The 21594-nt window shown below is 40.9% G+C and overlaps 1 protein-coding gene across 5 annotated transcripts in view; it reads left to right on the forward strand.

Annotated features, from left to right (window-relative positions):
- Positions 1–21594, forward strand: part of LOC124609829 (ADP-ribose glycohydrolase MACROD2-like) — a 100476-nt gene that overhangs the window by 33145 nt on the left and 45737 nt on the right. For all 5 annotated transcript variants that reach the window (XM_047140108.1, XM_047140105.1, XM_047140106.1 and 2 more), the window contains one exon: positions 15909–16025. In XM_047140108.1, the coding sequence (XP_046996064.1) occupies positions 15909–16025 (117 nt within the window). The remainder of the gene's footprint in view (positions 1–15908; positions 16026–21594) is intronic.

A 21594-nucleotide genomic window follows, 5' to 3' on the forward strand; every position in this document is an offset into this window, starting at 1 on the left:
AAAACCACACTGTAAAGCTTAATATCAGATCGAGGTCTACTTCATTGGGAATCTGGACATACAAATATGCACTTTAAGTATGCAATTTAAATGTGCACGTTTTAATATGGTTCACAAAATTCGGATGCTCTTGCAGTATCCTCTGATGTCTTGTTTCTTTCATGACATAATGTATGATCTTTCAGTGTTTTACACATAAGTACATACAGGCTTCCTACGTCATGATAGCTACCCGAGCGCAGTGTTGCCTGTTATCTGAGCTCTCTGGCAACTGCTGAAGCGAACCTATTTCTAACAGGTCACGGGAAAATATTGTGAATAGTGGTTTGAAAAGCGTTACTTTCAAAGTAAATATCCTTTTACGTAAGTTGAACTATGTGCAAGAATGTACCTTGAGTTTATTAAATCACAGAGCGTTTCACTCTCATTAAAAATCAACTCTTTGATGACAAGCCATTTAGAAGAATTTCAAATCCTGAAGATCAGACATTTATGTCATTATTAAAAATTTTACTGGCACATTTGCGTGATGTATCTTAAAGTGTAGCACACGCAAAAAAGATCAACAGTATACGCGAAAGCTTAGCTTCTCTTGCAGCTTGAGACCAATATTATACGTGAAAGCTTTGCTTTTCTTGTAGCAGCACTATGTATATTAATTTAAACTATTAACTTTCCCTGTTTGTGTGTTGCTACTTAACAGTGATGTTGCTGTTGGCTGACTTCATCACGTGTCCCATGCTCTGAATATCCGCTGTCATCGGCTGGTGAGATCACGTGACATGAGCTACGAACGGCTTACAAAAGCGCATCGAAATCTCGATTTCAATTATTCGGAAAGTATCATGAGGTGTTTGGTGGAATTCCAATGTGTACTTTCGTAATACGAAAATACGCGCGTACATGTTGCTGCACATCAAAGATTTTTCCAAAATGTGTCTTTTTCCCTTAGTTTCGTTTTCTAAAGTTCCGGGAAATTGTACGCCCGTGTATAAAACCATAACCATTCAAAGGACTGATAAGGGAAAATATACTGTCACCCAGGAGAAAGTGTATTTTTAACCGGGAAATCTGGGAATTTTTTTTTCCTTGTCCACGTATACACCCTGGCATATGAAAATTTTATTTTGGAGTTAAATATGAAACACTTTGCAAAATATCTGTACTGTTGGTTTTGCATCAGTGCTACCAAAAAAAAAAAAAAAAAAAAAAAAAAAAAAAAACTGGTTGTTACACAGGTGAGTAAAATACATGTTTGTCATCTGCAAGCAGGAGACACAAAAAATCGATCTTCGTTCTTAGTGTATTATTAATATCGTTTCACATTTATACTTCTGCTGAAACTACTTTTCACTTCACCGAACGCTGCACTGGCTAATGTAGCGAAGCATCAGCTCTTGTGGGTAGACAGGTAACTTGCTACCATGTCAGAAGAACTTGGTGTGGTTTATTGTTATCTCATCATTAATACAATATAAAGTTTTATCATCTTTTTGCTCATTACATTTATTTCAGTTGAAGGTCATTTGCCAGGCTTTGCACCACTGATCTTTGTTGGGTCTTTCTGCATCCCACAACAGTTATCTGATGTGACCTCACTGCATACAGTAGTTTGGTGAGGTGACATGAAATGTTAACTTGTAAGTAGATTTAGTAGAAGTAAAATAGCGTACAACCATTAGTAATACATGGCACAAAGTAAGTTAATGCTTACAAAAAAAAGAAAGAATATAAAATCCTGACAAAACTCACAGTGTAGTATAATAACTGGCAGCACTTCTGTAATCATGTTGAGAATGCCAGTACTATTTAAGCCTGAATGATCAATTCAGGATACTGTGCAATATGTAGTGTGTGTATTAGCAGTCCCTCCCCAGTTCTGAAATCAGGAATGTTCCTGCAGCAGTTACTACCTCTGTTCATTGAGATTCTCATGCAATGGATGTTGGTGGTGTATCGAAAGCACAATCAAGTCATGTGACCCTCTGCAGTGAGGGGTAGCTTGCCATCTCAGCTGTACTTGCTCTGGTCAACAAAGTGCAGTGATGCAGTGGCCTTGCATGGTAAACAGTCCCCAGTGGTGCTGTGTCAGATGCTGACAGCATGGCCAGCCATGTACTGAAAATGCAGGCTGCTAGTGACGGGCACTGGCGGGTGATGCTGTGACACCAGGCAGTAGCATAGGGGTGAGTGAGCACAGTGGCCTGAACCCTGGACCTTGGAGAAGGGCGCAGCAGCGACAGCAGGCAGACGCAAGTCTGCGGTGGCAGCGTGCATGTACGCTGGACAGGCAGCGGTTAGGGACTGAGGTGGCATAGCATCAGGCTAAGGTGTGAGGTAATTTAGCTCACTGGTTTGGCAGTCTGAGGTGTTGCACTATGCCGCCTGAGTAATATTGCGGCCTTGGCAGTGGAATTTCACAGGCAGCTAGCTGCACCTTTGGAAGATTTGGTTCACCGAATCCTAGGCTGGTGCTAAATATATGAATTACTTGAATATTACGTAGTACTCTATACATTTTTTGCATATTTAATTACACCTTTCACACTACGATCTTTCCTCATTGTAATCCAGATCACATCGCATGGAGATGAGTACAGTGACATCTACTCTAGTCCTGGAGGTGATCCACTCGGTCGTTCTGTAATGGACGGGGAATTCGGGTGGATGGCTTTCTGCCATAGACAGATAAATGCTGTACAAATGAGAATCAGGATTACAATAGTAACTGAAGATGAGATTTCTACCACCATGACTCCGTGATGGTATCTATTACATCACTGCTAAATATTTTGAAACATTTGCGCCCCGTCTGTACAGATGCAAGCTCGTCCAGAGACCTGATATGTCGGAATCCTAGGTATTGCTCAGGAAGGTGATGTTCCTAATAGATATACCGTAAAAGCTTTGTCGGGTAGATGCTGCAGTTGGTATATTAGACGCAGAGCCGTAGTCTCTGTTATTGTTGCTAGAAGCCAAAAATTGAGTTCCAGGATGTCACATTCTGTACCATTTAGTAGGAACTCTTTCTCCCATGGCCCTAATCATTCTTTCAATTTAAACCACCCTTGCTCACAGCAATTTGTGATAGCTGTAACTGGAGTATATACGGAGTATACCCATTGACGTCCTAACCGCTGAAAATGAGGTTATGTAACAAGGACATTTTGTGGGGATCCGTCTTTGGACCATTCTGTATGGGCAAATAGTAACTTTCTCTCACTTACATCACTGTAGCTCCTCTGCTATCAGCCTACTTATCGAGTACTGTTTCCTCTGTGCCCTATGATTAAATAAACATGTTTCCGAATCACTGCATACCAAAACAACTCAACTGCCACAGTTTCTTCAACGCTACACTACATGCAACTGCGCATCACTTCACTCCCCATGTTATACTTAAATCTAAAATCTGAAAATATTCATAACTATACACCACTTACACTACATAACAAAGTAAACAAACATCATCTCCTGGAACTATCATGTGAACTAAAATGAACCCTCAAATTTCAACCCTAACTAGAAACATAAGCAAGACTCCAAACAAAATACACAAAAACTACATCACCCATACATCATATATTTCTCTATCTGTATGATTTGGAGCTTGGTATAATCTCGTGCAAAAATACAAATTAAAACAAATCCTTCATAAAAACAATTCTTGTAACAAAGCCCCCAAACTTCATAATACACTATCTTTTTTTTCATTGCCATAACTTCCTTTCTTATTTGATACACAAATGTGCACGTAGTTTGCGCGGACTCAGTTTGCTCTACCTTGTACGACCGTAGGATGGATAGACAGTTCACTAGTGAGGTCATTTCAGTTACTTGATACAGACCCTGATATGACATGAACAACTGTTTGTCCTTCCTTTTGGAGTATACAGATTTGTCAACATTACCCGCTGTCCTACTAAGTACTCAGGTAGCTTTGCATTCCACTACGCTGTCCAGTCCTGTGTTTGAGGTCCTTTGCATTGGCTTTCTGTACCTGCTTCCATACCTTCCACAATGTGCTTTTGAAATTTCACACTGACTCTCCATTCTTCTGCACATTAGTTTTACATGTCTTGAACAGTAATACCATTTTCTGACCATATACTACGGTGTTTGGGGCTAGGCCTTTACTTTGGTGTATCTTTGGTAAATTATAAGCTGCAACCACATATGGCAATAGTGTATCCCACTCATCATAATGGCTATTTACATAGTGGCTTAACATTTCTCCCACTATCCAATGCACACACTTTGTTCTTCAATTTGACTGTGGGTGCCGTGCACTTGTTGTTAACTTCCGAATGCACAATAGATGACACAGCTATTACATCAGCTCCAACATAAAATTGATGCCCAGTCTGTAGCCAACATTTTTGGAACACCAAACTTGAACAGCTGTTACCACACCATTTGTTGGCTTTCTGATCCAGGATAGCTACCATTACCATGTAGCATGAGAAGTGGTGTATGGTTGTCAGCATGTAGCAGTTCCCTACTGGTGTTTGTGAAAAAGAACCTAAGATTCCATAATAATAATAATTTTAAATGGCCTACTACCCTCCAGTAATATTTGCAATGGAATACACAGGTAACTCGATTCAGCATGCTCTGCACATGGAACACATTTCTTCATGTATTGCTCCACATCCTGCTCACTGGAATGCAACCAGTCCTGTAGTTCTACGAACCCCATGTCCTGGCAACACTTTCAGTAGTTCGTCACACATCATAGCTAGAACAACTTGCAGTATGACCTTTGTTTTCTTACATAGCACATCTTTGTGCATTGCTTTACATTGCAAATAATTTGCAGTCCTTGACAACAACTTGCATTTTCTGCCACTCCATCACAGAGTGATCTTCTCTCCACAACACCACACCAATCTTCCTACTGAGGCCATCTATATTCCATATTCCTATGATTCTTTCCCGGCTTATGAATTATGTCAAAATGGGATTCAATTAGCCTCATTGACCAATATGATGGCCTATTAGATGAACCCAATAATCATTTTAATGTCATGTGATGCGTGATAACTTTAAATTTTTTGCACTGTGGATAGTACTGGAAGTATGTCACACCGTAAATGAGGCTCACCATTTCCTTCTCAGTGGAGGAATAATTTCTCTTTGCAGTTTTCAACTAATGTTAGTCATGGAGAACCACATGTTTTATCCAATCTATTTCTTAGCTTAATATGCAGCCAAGCTCATGATTACTAACATCCCATGACAACATGAACACACACTCATAATTTGGAAAAACCAGTACCATACTAGTTGTCAACAATTCTTTCAATTTTTTGAGCACTTCTTCACATTCTGGTATGCATATCTTTTTTCAAGTGAGTGAGAGGTCATGCTATTTCCACAAACTTTGGGATGAATTAATTGAACTAATTTGCTAACCCTGAAAATCTTCTATGGCTCTCACTAACCTATGATCTGTCCGTACTCCATAGTGATTAACCACTTGCCCTAAATATTGCACATCTTGTAATGCAAAGTGACACTTCTCTATAGTTAGTGTCAGGTGTGTTGTATGTAACCTTTTAAATACTTCCCTTAAGTGTAGCACATTCTCCTCCTTGTCCTTTACATAAACAATTATATTGTTAGCCTCTTAAATACTTCCTTAAACGCATAGCACATGCTCTTCCATATCCTTCGCGAAAACAGTTACATTGTCCAAACACACCATACACTGCCTTGGATTCAGCCCTCACAAAACTCCATCCCACAAATGCTGAAATGTGACTGGTGCATTTTTGAACCCAAATGGTCTATGACAATACAGGTAGTGTGCCGTAGGGACCTTAAACATCACTTTTGGTTGGTCCTACGGTGCCAGTTCTAGCTAATGGTAGCCACTTTGTAGATACAAGGTGGAAGAATACTTGCACTGCCCCAAATTGTGTAAGGTTTCAATTACTTATGGGACTGGAAATGTATCCATAATCATACAATTATTAAGATTATCTGTAGTCACAGCAATAACAATAAGCTCTGATACAATTATGACTGGTTCTCCGCAAGGACAAGTACTTTCTTCAGTAGTGCCATCCTGTAGCACATGCTTAACGAACTACTCCATCACAGACTGCACATGATGATGTACACATTGTGGTTTATAGTTCATGTCCGATTCATTCCCAGTTGATTTTCTCTGTTGTATGATTGTGGTCACTGGAAAAGGCCCATGAGGATTAAACAGTTCTTCAAACTGTAAGAACAACTCCACCATTGCTAATTTGTGCATTCTTTCTGAGTGTTTCACTTTCGCCCGCAATGCCGTTATACTTGAGGCTCGCTAATGCTTAGGGTCCAAATTCATTCTATCCAGATAATTATCTTCTAAAATCTCTAAATTGGCAACCAGCAAAACCTTAGGCAAATCCAAGTCTTCAGTCCCAAAGTTACCTATTCTGACAGTCACCACCTGCTCAATGTTTATTTCCTGAACACTTACAACACACCATGTTTTGTCTCATTCATCTCCTCTCTCAGTGGCTCAATGACACATAATACGTTTACTGGCAAATCAATTCCTACACTCATCTGTAGCTGTTTTCCCATACATTTCAGTATTTAATTGCATGTATTCATCTTTAGTGACCTTACATGCAACCTAATTGGTTAATCATGTGCGAGAAGTGTGGTCCCGAGAACAGTTTTCCCTAGATGAAACATTGTCCCACTGACTTGTACTGTGAGTTGCCCAGGGTCAGTTTTAGCATCTTGTTTATACAGATAATCCAACCTTAAGGGCACACAGTAACCATCACCAATAAGAGGGAAAACTTCCATGCATTCCTGGAAATTCTTTCTCCCCGCCTGAAAATCCAATATTGCCAATCCCAGGAAACATGGGTCATTACCCCATAACTCCACATAACTTATGCCACGGTGGGTTATACTGCCTTTCGCCCATCGGGCCAAACTTGCCATAGACAATTGCACACCTGTGTCTAACAAAACATTGTCTTCTCTTCCACCCACTAAGTCAGTTAAGCAAAATTTCACCTCTTCACTTGTATCAATTTTGCTAAACTTTACTGGGAATGCCATTTGACAGTCCTGGGTCCCCCATTGCTGCTTGATGATTAGCTATGCTGCATACTTCACTAGCCACCGCACGGTGTGTGGCAGAGGGTGCCCTGTACCACAACTAGATGTTTCCTTAACTATTCCACTCTCAGATGGAGCGAAGGAAGAACGACACTCTATATACCTCTGTATTTCTCATATCTTATCTTCATGGTCCTTGTACGAAATGTATGTTGGCGGTAGTGGGATCATTTTGCAGTCCGCTTCAAATACCAGTTAACTGAACTTTCCCAGTAGTGTTCTTCAAAATGAATGGTCTTCTTCCCTCCAGGGATTCCCACTTAATCTCCTGAAGAATATACGTAATACTTGCTTGCTGATCAAACCTACTGGTAACAAATCTAGCTGTTCGCCTCTGAATTGCTTTGATATCTTCTTTGAATCTGACCTGGTGTGGGTCCCAAACACTTGAGCAGTGCTCAAGAATAGGTCACACTAGCATCCTATATGCAACACTTTCCTAAAATTCTTCCAATAAACCGAAGTCGACCATTTGCCTTCCATACCACAATCCTCATATGCTTGGTCCATTTCATATTTCTTGGCAAAGTTACACCCAGATATTTAAAAAACGTGACTGTGTCGAGCAAGACACTACTAAGGCCATATCTGAACATTACGGGTTTGTTTTTCCTACTCGTCCACATTAACTTACTATTTTGTACAGTAAGAGCCAGCTGCCATTCATCACACCAACTAGAAATTTTGTCTAGGTCATCTTGTATTAACCTACAGTCACTTATCTTCGCCACCTCCCTGTACACCACAGCATCATCAGCAAAGAACCACAGATTGCTGCCCACCCTGTCTGCCGGATCATTTATGTACACACATCAAAAAAAGTTTTGCGTCACCTTGGTTCTGAGAGTTCCGAAACCTGTACAGAAAATTGGAATAGAGATCAACATAAACATCATTTCCGCCCCTTTTATAGCTCATGAAAACCACACATTGCATGTTGTACCACCATACAGTGAGACTTTCAGAGGTGGTGGTCCAGATTGCTGTACATACAGGTACCTTTAATACCCAGTAGCACATTCTCTTGCATTGATGCATGCCTGTATTCGTCGTAGCATACTATCCAAAAGTTTATCAAGGCACTGTTGGTCCAAATTGTCCTACTCCTCAAGTGGTTGGTGGGTCACGTCATCCATAAACAGCCCTTATCAATCCGTCCCAGGCATGTTTGATAGGGTTCGTGTCTGGAGAACATGCTGGCCACTCTAGTCGAGCGATGTCATTATCCTGAAGGAAGTCATTCAAAAGATGTGCACGATGGGGCGCGAATTGTCGTCCATGTAGACGAATGCCTCGCCAATATGCTGCTGACATGGTTGCGCTATCAGTCGGAGGATGGCATTCACGTATCGTACAGCCGTTATGGTGCCTTCCATGACCATCAGCAGTGTACCTCAGCCCTACATAATACCTCCCCTAAAACAGCTGGAAACCTCCACTTTGCTGCACTCGCTGGGCATTGTGTCTAAGGCATTCAGCGTGACCAGGTTGCCTCCAAACACTCCTCCGACGATTGTCTGATTGAAAGCATATGCGACACTTGTTGGTGAGAGAATGTGATGCCAATCCTGAGCAGTCCATTTGGCATGTTGTTGGGCCCATCTGTACCGCGTTGCATGGTGTCGTCGTTGCAAAGATGGATCTCACCATGGGCATTGGAAGTGAAGTCTTGCATCATGCAGCCTATTGCGCACAGTTTGAGTCATAACATGACGTCCTTTGCCTGCATGAAAAGCATTTTTCAACATGGTGGCATTACTGTTAGGGTTCCTCTGAGCTATAATCTGTAGGTTGCAGTCATCCACTGCAGTAGTAGTCCTTGGGCGGCCTGAGCGAAGCATGCCATCGACAGTTCCTGTCTCTCTGTATCTTTCCATGTCTGAACAACATCACTGAGAGATGCCTGGACACTTGCCTTGTTGAGAGCCCTTCTTGACACAAATTAATAATTCTGATGCGATCAAACTGTGGTATTGACCGTCTAGGCATGGTTGAACTACAGACAACATGAGCCGTGTACCCCCTTCCTGGTGGAATGACTGGAACTGATTGGCTGTCGGAGCCCCTATGTCTAATAGGCGCTGCTCATACATTGTTGTTTACATCTTTGGGTGGGTTTAGTGACATCCTTAACAATCAAAGGGACTGTGTGTCTCTGATGCAGTATCCACAGTCAATGACTATCTTCAGGTGGTCTGGGAACTGGGGTGATGCAAAACTATTTTTGATGTGTGTATATAGAAAATAGCAGCAGTCCTATCATACTTCCCTGGGGTGCTCCAGATGTTTGCCCTGTCTCCAATGAATCCTCGTCATCGAGGGCAGCATACTGTGTTCTGTTATTTAAGAAGGCTTCAAGCCAGTCACATATCTGGGAGCCTATTCTGTACGAACATACCTTTGTTAACGTCTGCAGTGGGGTACCATGTCAAATACTTTTCGGAAATCTAGAAATATTGAATCTACCTGTTGCCCTTCGTCCATAATTCGCAATATATCATGTAATGCTTTCTAAAACTGTGCGGATTCGTGGACGTGAGCTTTTCAGTTCCTAGGAAATTGGAATATATTGTAGAATTCAGCAGCAAACCGATGTTAAGGATATTGGTCTGTAATTCTGCGGGTGTGTTCTTTTACCCTTCTTACAAACAGGAGTCACCTACGCTTCTTTCCAGTCGCTTGCCACTTTCACCGGTTGAGAGATTAACGATAAATGCAAACTGAGTAAGGGGCCAATGGCGTAGAATAATTTTTGTAAAACCGAGTTGGGATTCCATCCAGACGTGGTGACTTTATTTGTTTCCATCTCTTTCCGTTGTTTCTCCACACTAGGGATGCTTATTACACTATCATCTATATGAGACTCTGTGCGATGGTCAAATGATAATGTGTTTGTATGATTCTCCTGGATGAACAATTTCTTAAACAGGGGGCTTAGAACTTCGGCCTTCCTTTTGCTATTCCCTGTCTGTACCTCCGTGTCCTGCACCCTATTCTGCCTACAGTCTCATTCCCAGTGCCCACTTTTTCTAAAAAAAAAAATCGAGTCCCTTACTCCGTCCATGAAATTTTTGGTGGATTCATGCTGGCCATTGTGACATGATTGAACTGCTCCTGTTAATATCTGCAAATATTTTATCTCCTATGATGCTGCAGTAAGCTTTTCCTCAACACTTCTAATCTTTGAACATTTATTAACTTTCTTATCTTGTATGAAGTGTAACTTAACCATATGTAACAACTGTCTCTTACCAATAAGTCACAGCTGTCAACAGGTTGTCCACAAATACTAACACAGCCTCCTGTTGAGAGGCCAGACAAACGTGTGGTTCCTGAAGAGGGGCAGCAGCCTTTTCAGTAGTTGCGGGTGCAACAGTCTGTATGATTGACTGATCTGGTCTTGTAACACTAACCAAAATGGCCTTGCTGTTCTGGTACTGCGAACAGCTAAAAGCAAGGGGAAACTAAAGCCGTAATTTTTCCCGAAGGCATGCAGCTTTACTGTATGATTAAATGATGATGGCATCCTCTTGGGTAAAATGTTCCGGAGGTAAAATAGTCGCCCATTCGGATCTCCGGGCAGGGACTACTCAAGAGGACATCGTTATCAGGAGAAAGAAAACTGGCGTTCTACGGATCAGAGCGTGAAATGTCAGATCCCTTAATTGGGCAGGTAGGTTAGAAAATTTAAAAAGGGAAATGGATAGGTTAAAGTTAGATATAGTGGGAATTAGTGAAGTTCGGTGGCAGGAGGAACAAGACTTTTGGTCAGGTGAATACAGGGTTATAAATACAAAATCAAATAGGGGTAATGCAGGAGTAGGTTTAATAATGAATAAAAAAATAGGAGTATGGGTAAGCTACTACAAACGGCATAGTGAACGCATTATTGTGGCCAAGATAGACACGAAGCCCAAGTCAACTACAGTTATGCAAATTTATATGCCAACTAGCTCTGCAGATGACGAAGAAATTGATGAAATGTATGATGAGATAAAAGAAATTATTCAGGTAGTGAAGGGAGATGAAAATTTAATAGTCATGGGTGACTGGAATTCGAGAGTAGGAAAGGGGAGAGAAGGAAACGTAGTAGGTGAATATGGATTGGGGTTAAGAAATGAAAGAGGAAGCCGCCTGGTAGAATTTTGCGCAGAGCATAACTTAATCACAGCTAACACTTGGTTTAACAATCATGAAAGAAGGTTGTATACATGGAAGAACCCTAGAGATACTAGAAGGTATCAGATAGATTATATAATGGTAAGACAGAGATTTAGGAACCAGGTTTTTAATTGTAAGATATTTCCAGGGGCACTGACCACAATCTATTGGTTATGAACTGTAGATTAAAACTGAAGAAACTGCAAAAAGGTGGGAATTTATGGAGCTGGGACCTGGATAAACTGAAAGAACCAGAGGTTGTACATAGTTTCAGGGAGAGCATAAGGGAACAATTGACAGGAATGGGGGGAAAGAAATACAGTAGAAGAAGAATGGTTAGCTTTGAGGGATGAAATAGTGAAGGTAACAGAGGATCAAATCGGTAAAAAGACGAGGGCTAGTAGAAACCCTTGGGTAACAGAAGAAATATTGAATTTAATTGATGAAAGGAGAAAGTATAAAAATGAAGCAGGCAAAAAGGAATACAAACGTCTCAAAAATGAGATCGACAGGAAGTGCAAAATGGCTAAGCAGGGATGGCTAGAGGACAAATGTAAGGATGTAGAGGCTTATCTCACTAGGGGTAAGATAGATACTGCCTACAGGAAAATTAAAGAGACCTTTGGAGTAAAGAGAACCACTTGTATGAATATCAAGAGCTCAAATGGAAACCCAGTTCTATGCAAAGAAGGGAAAGCAGAAAGGTGGAAGGAGTATATAGAGGGTCTATACAAGGGTGATGTTCTGGAGGACAATATTATCGAAATGGAAGAGGATGTAGATGTAGATGAAATGGGAGATATGATACTGTGTGAAGAGTTTGACTGAGCACTGAAAGACCTGAGTCGAAACAAGGCCCTCGGAGTAGACAACATTCCATTAGAACTATTGACAGCCTTGGGAGAGCCAGTCCTGACAAAACTCTACCATCTGGTGAGCAAGATGTATGAGACAGGTGAAATTCCCTCAGACTTCAAGAAGAATATAATGATTCCAATCCCAAAGAAAGCAGGTGTTGACAGGTGTGAAAATTACCTAACTATCAGTTTAATAAGTCACTGCTGCAAAATACTAACGCGAATTCTTTACAGGCGAATGTAAAAACTGGTAGAAGCCGACCTCGGGGAAGATCAGTTTGGATTCCGTAGAAATGTTGGAACACGTGAGGCAATACTGACCCTACGACTTATCTTAGAAGAAAGATTAAGGAAAGGCAAACCTACATTTCTAGCATTTGTAGACTTAGAGAAAGCTTTTGACAATGTTGATTGGAATACTCTGTTTCAAATTCTGAAGGTGACAGAGGTAAAATACAGAGAGTGAAAGGCTATTCACAATTTGTACAGAAACCAGATGGCAGTTATGAGTCGAGGGGTATGAAAGGGAAGCAGTGGTTGGGAAGGGAGTGAGACAGGGCTGTAGCCTATCCCCAATGTTATTCAATCTGTATATTGAGCAAGCAATAAAGGAGACAAAAGAAAAGTTTGGAGTAGGTGTAAAATCCATGGAGAAGAAATAAAAACTTTGAGGTTCGCCGATGACATTGTAATTCTGTCGGAGACAGCAAAGGACTTGGAAGAGCAGTTGAACGGAATGGACAGTGTCTTGAAAGGAGGGTATAAGATGAACATCAACAAAAGCAAAACGAGGATAATGGAATGTAGTCGAATTAAGTCGGGTGATGCTGAGGGAATTAGATTAGGAAATGAGACACTTAAAGTAGTAAAGGAGTTTTGCTATTTGGGGAGCAAAATAACTGATGATGGTTGAAGTAGAGAGGATATAAAATGTAGACAAGGAAAGCGTTTCTGAAGAAGAAAAATTTGTTAACATCGAGTATAGATTTAAATGCCAGGAAGTCGTTTCTGAAAGTATTTGTATGGAGTGTAGACATGTATGGAAATGAAACGTGGACGATAAATAGCTTAGACAAGAAGATAATAGAAGCTTTCGAAATTGTGGTGCTACAGAAGAATGCTGAAGATTAGATGGGTAGATCACATAACAAATGAGGAGGTATTGAATAGAATTGGGGAGAAGAGGAGCTTGTGGCACAACTTGACTAGAAGAAGGGATCGGTTGATAGGACGTGTTCTGAGACATCAAGGGATCACCAATTTAGTATTGGAGGGCAGCGTAGAGGGTAAAAATTGTAGAGGGGGACCAAGAGGTGAATACACTAAGCAGATTCAGAAGGATGTAGGCTGCAGTAGGTACTGGGAGATGAAGAAGCTTGCACATGATAGAGTAGCATGGAGAGCTGCATCAAACCAGTCTCAGGACTGAAGACCTCAACAACAACAACAACAACAGTACTGTGCCCAGCAAATTACATTGTACACACCTAATTGGGTGCGTATCAGCATGTTCTCTAGTGTTCTCCCCAAACTCCTTCAAATCATTGCCTGAGTCCACTTTCATGAACTAAACTCTGAACGCGATTCTCCCAAACAAACGACCAGACATTTTTAACCACTGGGACAGAAAACAAACAATTTGTTGTCACTCACCATCATTCACCACAATATGATGATGAAGTTGCTTGCTGTTCAATGTCACTGATTCTCCTGACACCATTGTAATTGCTGGCAGCACTTATGGCACCAATGTAATTGCTGCATAGTTGTGGACACAACGTAAGCCAAGATGGTCAATTCAGGATGCTGTGCAACACGTAGGGTTCTTACTACCAGTCCCAAGGTTGTCAGTTGTCAGATCAGAAATGCTCCCTCAGTAGTAACAATCTATACTCATTGAGACTGTTGTACTGTGGTGTTGGTGGTGACTTGAATGTCGTCAGGCACGACCCTGCGACACTCGGTGTCGGGGAACATTGTTGTGAAGATGGCAGCAGCTGCTCCACTCAGCATAAGACAGCAAGTTTTCTTGTGTGGTAACCATTCTCCATTGACGCAGCATCAGATACTGATACGACATGGGTGGCCAAATACTGAATGTGCCAGTTGATTGTGACAGACGCTGGCAGGCTGGGCTGTGGTGCTAGGCAGAAGTGTAGGGACAAGGTAGCACAATGCCCGTGCCATGCAAAAGCCAGAACATGGGTGAAGCAAGAAGCATCAGAGGCTGCTGGACGCGAGTAAGCAGTGGCAGAACTTGTGTACACTGGACAGACAGTGGTTCAACAGTGGGTCAGAAGCGAGGAGAGCTGGTGCACAGACTCTGAATCAGAGATGCGCAGAGGCTGGTTGGTGTCACTCTGGGGGTGATCCCAACTGGATAATTCAAGCCCTGCAGCATTAGGTCTAGGAGCAGCCCACAGACCAGTAGCTGTCATAAGCAGCAGCTGGCTGTAGTTGAGGCTGGGTGATCTTCATTGGGCTGTCTGTTGGCATCAAATACCAGTATGTCTCGGTGTCAGTAGCATTGGAATACGTCATACTGCTAGGTCTGCACTGTGAGTATTTATGGTAGATTTACCCAGCTTTGTTGTGACCAACCCCCACTACTGGTCACGTAGGGACGAAGGCAGTGCAGTACTGTGCCAAAATGTGAGGTAATTCAGCTCACTGCTGTGGCGGACTGAGGTCTCACACCGTGCCACCTCAGCAGTATTCCAGCTCTGGCAGTGGAATTCCACAGTAGCTAGCTGGTCCGCCTGAAGTCTTCTTGGAGAGGTGTTAGCACGACAGTAGAGTTGTCCAACAGGAGTCCTTATCAAGCTGGACTAATTTGAAAAAAGGGAAGACTGATTCCTGTAGAGATATGTTCATTGTGAAGTGCTTGTTTAGAGTTTATTTAATCAATGTGAGAACATCCCAGAAAACCTCACAAAATCTCAGTGGGGATGTTAAAGAAATGTGCCATATGTGGAAAGGACCGTTGCTGTTAATATTCTTAATAGTCTGTGAGCCTGCACTGCTATACAAAACAAAAATATATTACTCTCAACATTCTATATTTTACTTGATACTCAGAAAAAAATGGAATAAAAGCAGGTGTATGCAGAAGATTATTTACTGTATTTCTTCCCTCACAACATTCGCAAAAGGAAAAGGAGATGTGAGGGTAGATCGATTCTGGTACACTATATACACACCATATAGTGGCTTGCAGTGAGTACAATTGTGATCGTAGATATCAGTGGGAAAGCATGTGAATAAAATTTGTGCACCACATCTTCATAGTAACTTTATTTAAAAATAATCAGTTGTATTACTCTGAACCTGATAAACTGCACATTCATTTTGGAAGTATTTTCCTACACTACAAGAGTAACTCTGAGCAATCTATATGTCTCTCTTTGCATATACTCTTCATTAAATTCATTGACAAATATTTACCTAAATATTTTCAGTAGATATCCTTTGCATGTCTCTCAGGATGATGTTGCCATGCAGGTGTGTGTGTGCGTGCGTGCGTGCGTGCGTGCGTGCATGCGCGTGTGTCTGCTGTATAGTTTTGAAGAAAGAATTGCCATAAAGCTACTTACATTCTCAGTCTTATGTGCCTATTGATTTCTCAGGGCATCAGCTGTCTCTTCCATTATTAATATTCTACCAATGGCCTTCCATTACCATATTTGAATTTTCCTTTTTAGTTTATAATGAATATTTAACATTTCTTTACTTTGGTATTCCCTTGTTTTCTTAAAGTGGATGGTGCTATTCATCGGGCAGCTGGTCCAGAATTGAAGAATGAGTGCAAAGGACTTGGAGGCTGTGAGGCTGGTGACGCAAAAATTACAAAAGGCTATAAATTATCATCAAAATGTTAGTAAGTTTTGACTATAGTGTAATCAGAAATATTAGTTTGCAGTAGTGAAATATCGTCATGTAAAAGTAAAATTTCTGTTTATAAAAGACAAATTAAAGGTATGAGAAATAAACACACGCGCACACACACACACACACACACACACAGAAAATATTTTGAAAATTACAGCCAGAAGTTGACAATAAGTCATATTTTACAAAGTAGGATATTATGTGTTTTTACCCAGTGACAGCACCTGTAGATTGCTTCCTTTCGTGAAATGGCTAACCTGAGTTGTCTGTGCTAATCTCATCACAATGTTCTTCTTTTTACCACCCTTCCTCTTCCTTTTTGTTGCTCCCTTTCTTCCCAGTGAACATCACTTTTTTTGCTTGTCTTTATTAGTATTGCTTAAAAAGGAAGCAATCTATGGGTGCTGCCAGTGGGTGAAAACGCATAATATCCTACTTCGTAAAATATGACTTATTGTCAGCTTCTGGCAGTAATTAATAGACAAAAGTTTGTTGGTTAGAGTTTTCAATTACTGAGAACAACTAATCCCATCCAGGAGCTTAAAAGTACCAAGTAAATAATTACATGTGTGTTAACAAAGAGGCAAATGGGTTTGGCTAATATTTGCTTTCAGGAAGCACAGTTATCAAAACAGCTAGTAAAAATGCATGTTGTTGTTGTTGTTTTAACTTACTCTATATCAGCTGTACTGTGTGTTGCTATTCATGTAGGTATGTACATCCACATCTGCACTCTGCAAACCACTGTGAAGTGCGTGGCAGAGGGTATGCGCTACCATACCGTTTATTAGGGCTTTTTCCCATTCCATTCGTATAGGGAGTACGGGAAAAATGATTGTTTAAATGCCTCTGTGCATGCTGTAATTAATCTAGTCTAATCTTATCCTCATGATCCCTATGGGTGCGATATGTAGATGGATGTAGTATATTCTGAGAATCATCATTTAAAGCCGGTTCTTGAAACTTTGTTAGTAGACTTACTTGGGATGGTTTCTGTCTGTTCTCAAGAGTCTGCCAGTTCAGTTCTTTCAACATCTCAGTGACACTCTTCCACAAGTTAAACAAAGCTATGACCATTTGTGCTGTTCTTCTCTGCATATATTCAGTATCCCCTGCCAGTCCTATCTGGCACAGGTCGCACACACATGAGCAGTATTCTAGGATGAGTACATGAGCGACATCTAAGCATTCTCCTTCGTAGAATGGTTGTATTTCCCTCTTATTTTAACAATTAACCGAAACCCGCTTTACCTACGACTGAGCCGACGTGATCTTTCCCCTTTCGTGCCCTACCTAAGTGTTATATCTAAGTATTTGTTTGAGTTTACAGATTCCAGCTATGACTCACTAGTGTTATATTCATAGGATACTACCAGGTGTAGAAGTATGAAACCAGAATTTGGTTGCAATAATTACATAACTGTTGTTTGGAGGGGGGAGGAAAAAAGAAAAGACAGTTCTTCTCTTGAGGTGAACCAGTCAGTGAGCCATTTTTGTTCCATTTCCTATGAATTGGAACATTGTTCAGTGAGAGCTTGTCCCAGTGGTGCAAATAGATGATAATCGGATGGAGCCAAGTCTGGGGAATAACCTGCATGCTCTAGTATTTCCCAGCTGAATGCCTCAGTTGTTTCCCTGACCTATTTGGCTATGTGGGTAATGGGGCATTATCTTGGACCAATATGACTTTCTGACTCATTTTTATATATTCCGGTCATTTTTCACATAATGCTGGTTTAAATCAATCATTTGCTGTTGGTAGCAATCAGTGTTATCAGTGTCACCAAGTTGTAAGAGCTCATAATAGATTACATCCTTCTGATCCCAGCAAACACAGAGCATTGTCTTTTTTCCAAAGCAATTTGGTCTCGCAGTGGATGCTGATGGTTTGCCTGGATTCATCCGTGATTTACAATGCTTAGGATTTTCAAAATACATCCATTTTTCATCAACTGTCACTATTCGATGGAGAAATGACTTTCTTTTGTATCTGGCGAGCACACAAGTGGTCTTTCGATTTGCTTGTTGTCTTTCATCCAGTTCATGCAGAACGCATTGTCCTACTTTCTGCACCTTTCCCATAGCTTTCAACCACAGATAAACAGCTTTCTACATCACATTCAATTGCTCCGCGAGTTCCTGTTGAGTTTGAGTACCATCTTCATCCAATAAGACCTGCAATGTTGTCTTCAAACTTTTTTTGGTGGGTTCCCATACTCGTCATTTCTAATGTCAAAATCACAACTTTTGAATTTTTTGGACCACTCAAAACACTGTGTTTTCCAAAGAGCGTGTTCACTGAAAGCTTCAACAAGCATTTGATGTGATTCCACAGCATTTTTCTTCAAACGATAAGAGAAAACCAATGCTGTCCACTAATCATAGTTCGTAGGCACAAAACTCGACATTTTTATGGATTTGAAGCAGATACCGATGTATGAAACTTGGGTTACTGTGTGTAGACATTCGTCGTCAGCCATTACAGGAAGCAGATAGCTCTGTAGATGCGGTCTCAAGGGCCCTGTAGTGTTTTGAGTATTTCCGCGTAAATTCAAGAACCACTCGGCCTTCCACCTTCTCGAACACACGATATTTTAGATGTGAGTGGGAGAAAGGAACACTGTCTACTGCACATCACCTTTCTGTGTGTGCAGGTGTGAAATCAGTCGCGAGCGAAAGGTCGACGTGGCGGTTGAATGGCACCGACAGGTACTTGTCAGGCGATCCATGGAAGTCGTAGTGAAAGCACACGGAAGAACCAAGGAACTTCTGTGTTATTCTGTGCTGTTTTTAATTGTGACTATTGTTAGTGACAAAAGAACAATTGAGATTCTGAATTGTGAAAAAACTCTTCATCTTAGGCTTACTGAAGGCAAGATGTATTTTACAATATGTTTGTAGTAGAGACACGGTTGTTAAGCCAACTCATTTCTAAATGGACTTAAATCTGTTTCTTATGAGAGACGATAAGAGTTACTTACGAGAAGCTGAATGTTATGTGTGAAGTGTGAATTTCGTTCTTTATGCAGCTCATATATATCCGTAGCTATTGAGAAGTATTCCCTGAGTACCTTATTATTTCACAAAGAGAGAGAGAGAGAGAGAGAGAGAGAGAGAGAGAGAGAGAGAGAGAGAGAGAGAGAGTCTTAAAGGTTCCTGTGACTAGCATCATCCCTTGGAGAAGTTTGTAGAGATTTCAGAAGCCGGCTATCCGGAGGAGAAGATCGGCTGCGTATTCCCAAGTAAGTCAACTCGTGTGAGAGAAGTGGGGAGTTTGCACATACACTTCACATGTTCTTCTAGTCGTCAAAAACGTTAGAACATGGCGACCGTGACAGGACCTGAAAAACTGGAAATTTAAGACCAGAAACGAGAAACATGTATGTTGATGTTGTCATAGCACCCAAACCAAATGTGATCAAGATTTTGCTCCGAGACTTCGGAACATGACCGAGTATTCAAAAGTAAAAAAAATCTAAATTGAGAAAAAGTGGAGGAGATTCCTGTGTGTTTCTTTAAGAAGATATGCACCGAGATCACTCTGATTAAGATGATCTGGGGTAGGGAATATACAGCTCTCACATGCATCGCGGGGACGCAGACGCGGAAACCAACACCTGATGCTGCCGGCACTAGTTGCTGTTCACCAGTGCTGACCTGCTTCCACTTCCACTCATCGACACCTATGCGGAAACCAACAACCAACGCCACTGGCACCAGTTGCCGTTCACTGGTGCTGATTACACATCCACTCACCGATGCAGCCCAGATTCTACAGGCCTAACTGGTCTGAGGTAGTAAATGTAATTAAAGCTCAGAATCTTAAGATAGACTCATTACATTCTAACTCAAATGCTCAGAGGGAAGCTTGGAACATCTAGAATCTTAAGTTAGACTCAGTAAATGCTCAATTAAATGAAGCTTTAAATGCTCAGAGTCTGCAGTTAAATTTTAAACTAGATGCACAGAGTGTGACTTTAAGTAGAGAACTAGACTTGGTGAAGTCCCAACTGAATGCCCAAACAACAAATTTAAGATTGTTAAAGTCGACTCACAGAGCAAAGAATGTGGTAATCTATTCAAATACATGGATGCTTCAGAGACTGAATTTGACACCTTGAATAGTAAAGTAGAGGATTTGAAATTAGACTTTAAGAAAGAATTAACCAATTCCTTGGACATTCATGTAAATCAACTGTTCACTGACTGTAGTCAGAAACAGAATGATCAATTACAAGATTTAGCAAAAAAGTTAGAATTTGATGTTGAGGAAAAATGTAATACTGTAGAATCAGAAATCAATGGAAAGTTAGGATCATTTGAAAATGTATGCAATGTTAAGTTTGATGCTGTAAAGCATGGATTGCTTACTTTAAAAGATAGTGTTGAAAAGCAAGATAAGTTAATGCCAATAATCCAGTCGCATAGTACAGGTATAAGTATACGAGTGAAAGAAGCTTCCAAGAGAAGATAGCAAACTCTGATATAGTAAATATAGGTAGTTTGGAGGAGCAATTTAAAGGGATCATATATCTAAAAGGCACCGAGAGAATGACATTTGGTAACGTGTCGCCCATTGTTTCTTCCGAATGTTCAGATACTCAAAAGGTTATAAATGACTTGTGGAAAGAATTCAGACTTATCCAGGACAAAGTGGAAAAATGGATAACTTCACCTAATGTTATGCTGACAAGTGAAGTAGTTACTGATTTACAATGGGGAGTGAATTTGGGACTATCGAGACAATTCCCTAAATTCAAGCCTCCGAATGGGGAACCGTAAATGTTGAGAACTTTTCCTCTTGGGGAGATTTTCAAAGGAACTTTAAAGAGAAATATTGGTCTGCTAGTGCCCAGGAAAAACTAACATCAGATCTGTGGGACCCGAAATACTACAATAATACTTGGGGTACCATGAGGAAGTATTTCGATTGGCATCTAATATGGGCGAAGTACTTAGATAAGTCGAAGGAAGAAGGGGGGGTTAGTGCGAATTTTAATAAGACGATTACCCATTTATGTGAGTAAAGATATATTATGTAGTGGTTGGAAAACAGTAGAAGAGTTGTTGTCCTTTGTGGATGCACTGGATGCATTAAATAAGGGCCGCAATGAAATCTTGCACCGAAGTGATAGCCCGAACTACAAAAGAACAGTGGTAATAATTTTAAAAAACATGAGGCTAACCTAGCTAGAGTACACCAGTGCAACAGGAAAAATAGTAACAACAGTTATCAGAAAAAGCACCCACCTTCGAATTTAGGTCCAGTAACTTCTCAGGAATTTGTACCGAGTAGTAATAGAGTAAAAAGTGATAACATAGTACCTCGCTTCGGTAACCAACCTGTGATTACGGACAATGAGGAAAACATAGTGCGATCTGGATCCAGGGCCGGGACCCAGGATGTGGAAATACACTAGGAGGCCTTAGTCCATACAAGTATTTTAATTTTACCCACAAAATACCTACAAAGGAATGGTTGCTACTGGAAGAACTGAGCTTGACTACCAACAATCCACAACCTATAATAGCAGGGATCATGGAAAGTTCCAAA

Source organism: Schistocerca americana, chromosome 1, assembly GCF_021461395.2.
Source record: "Schistocerca americana isolate TAMUIC-IGC-003095 chromosome 1, iqSchAmer2.1, whole genome shotgun sequence".
Lineage (NCBI taxonomy): Eukaryota > Metazoa > Arthropoda > Insecta > Orthoptera > Acrididae > Schistocerca > Schistocerca americana.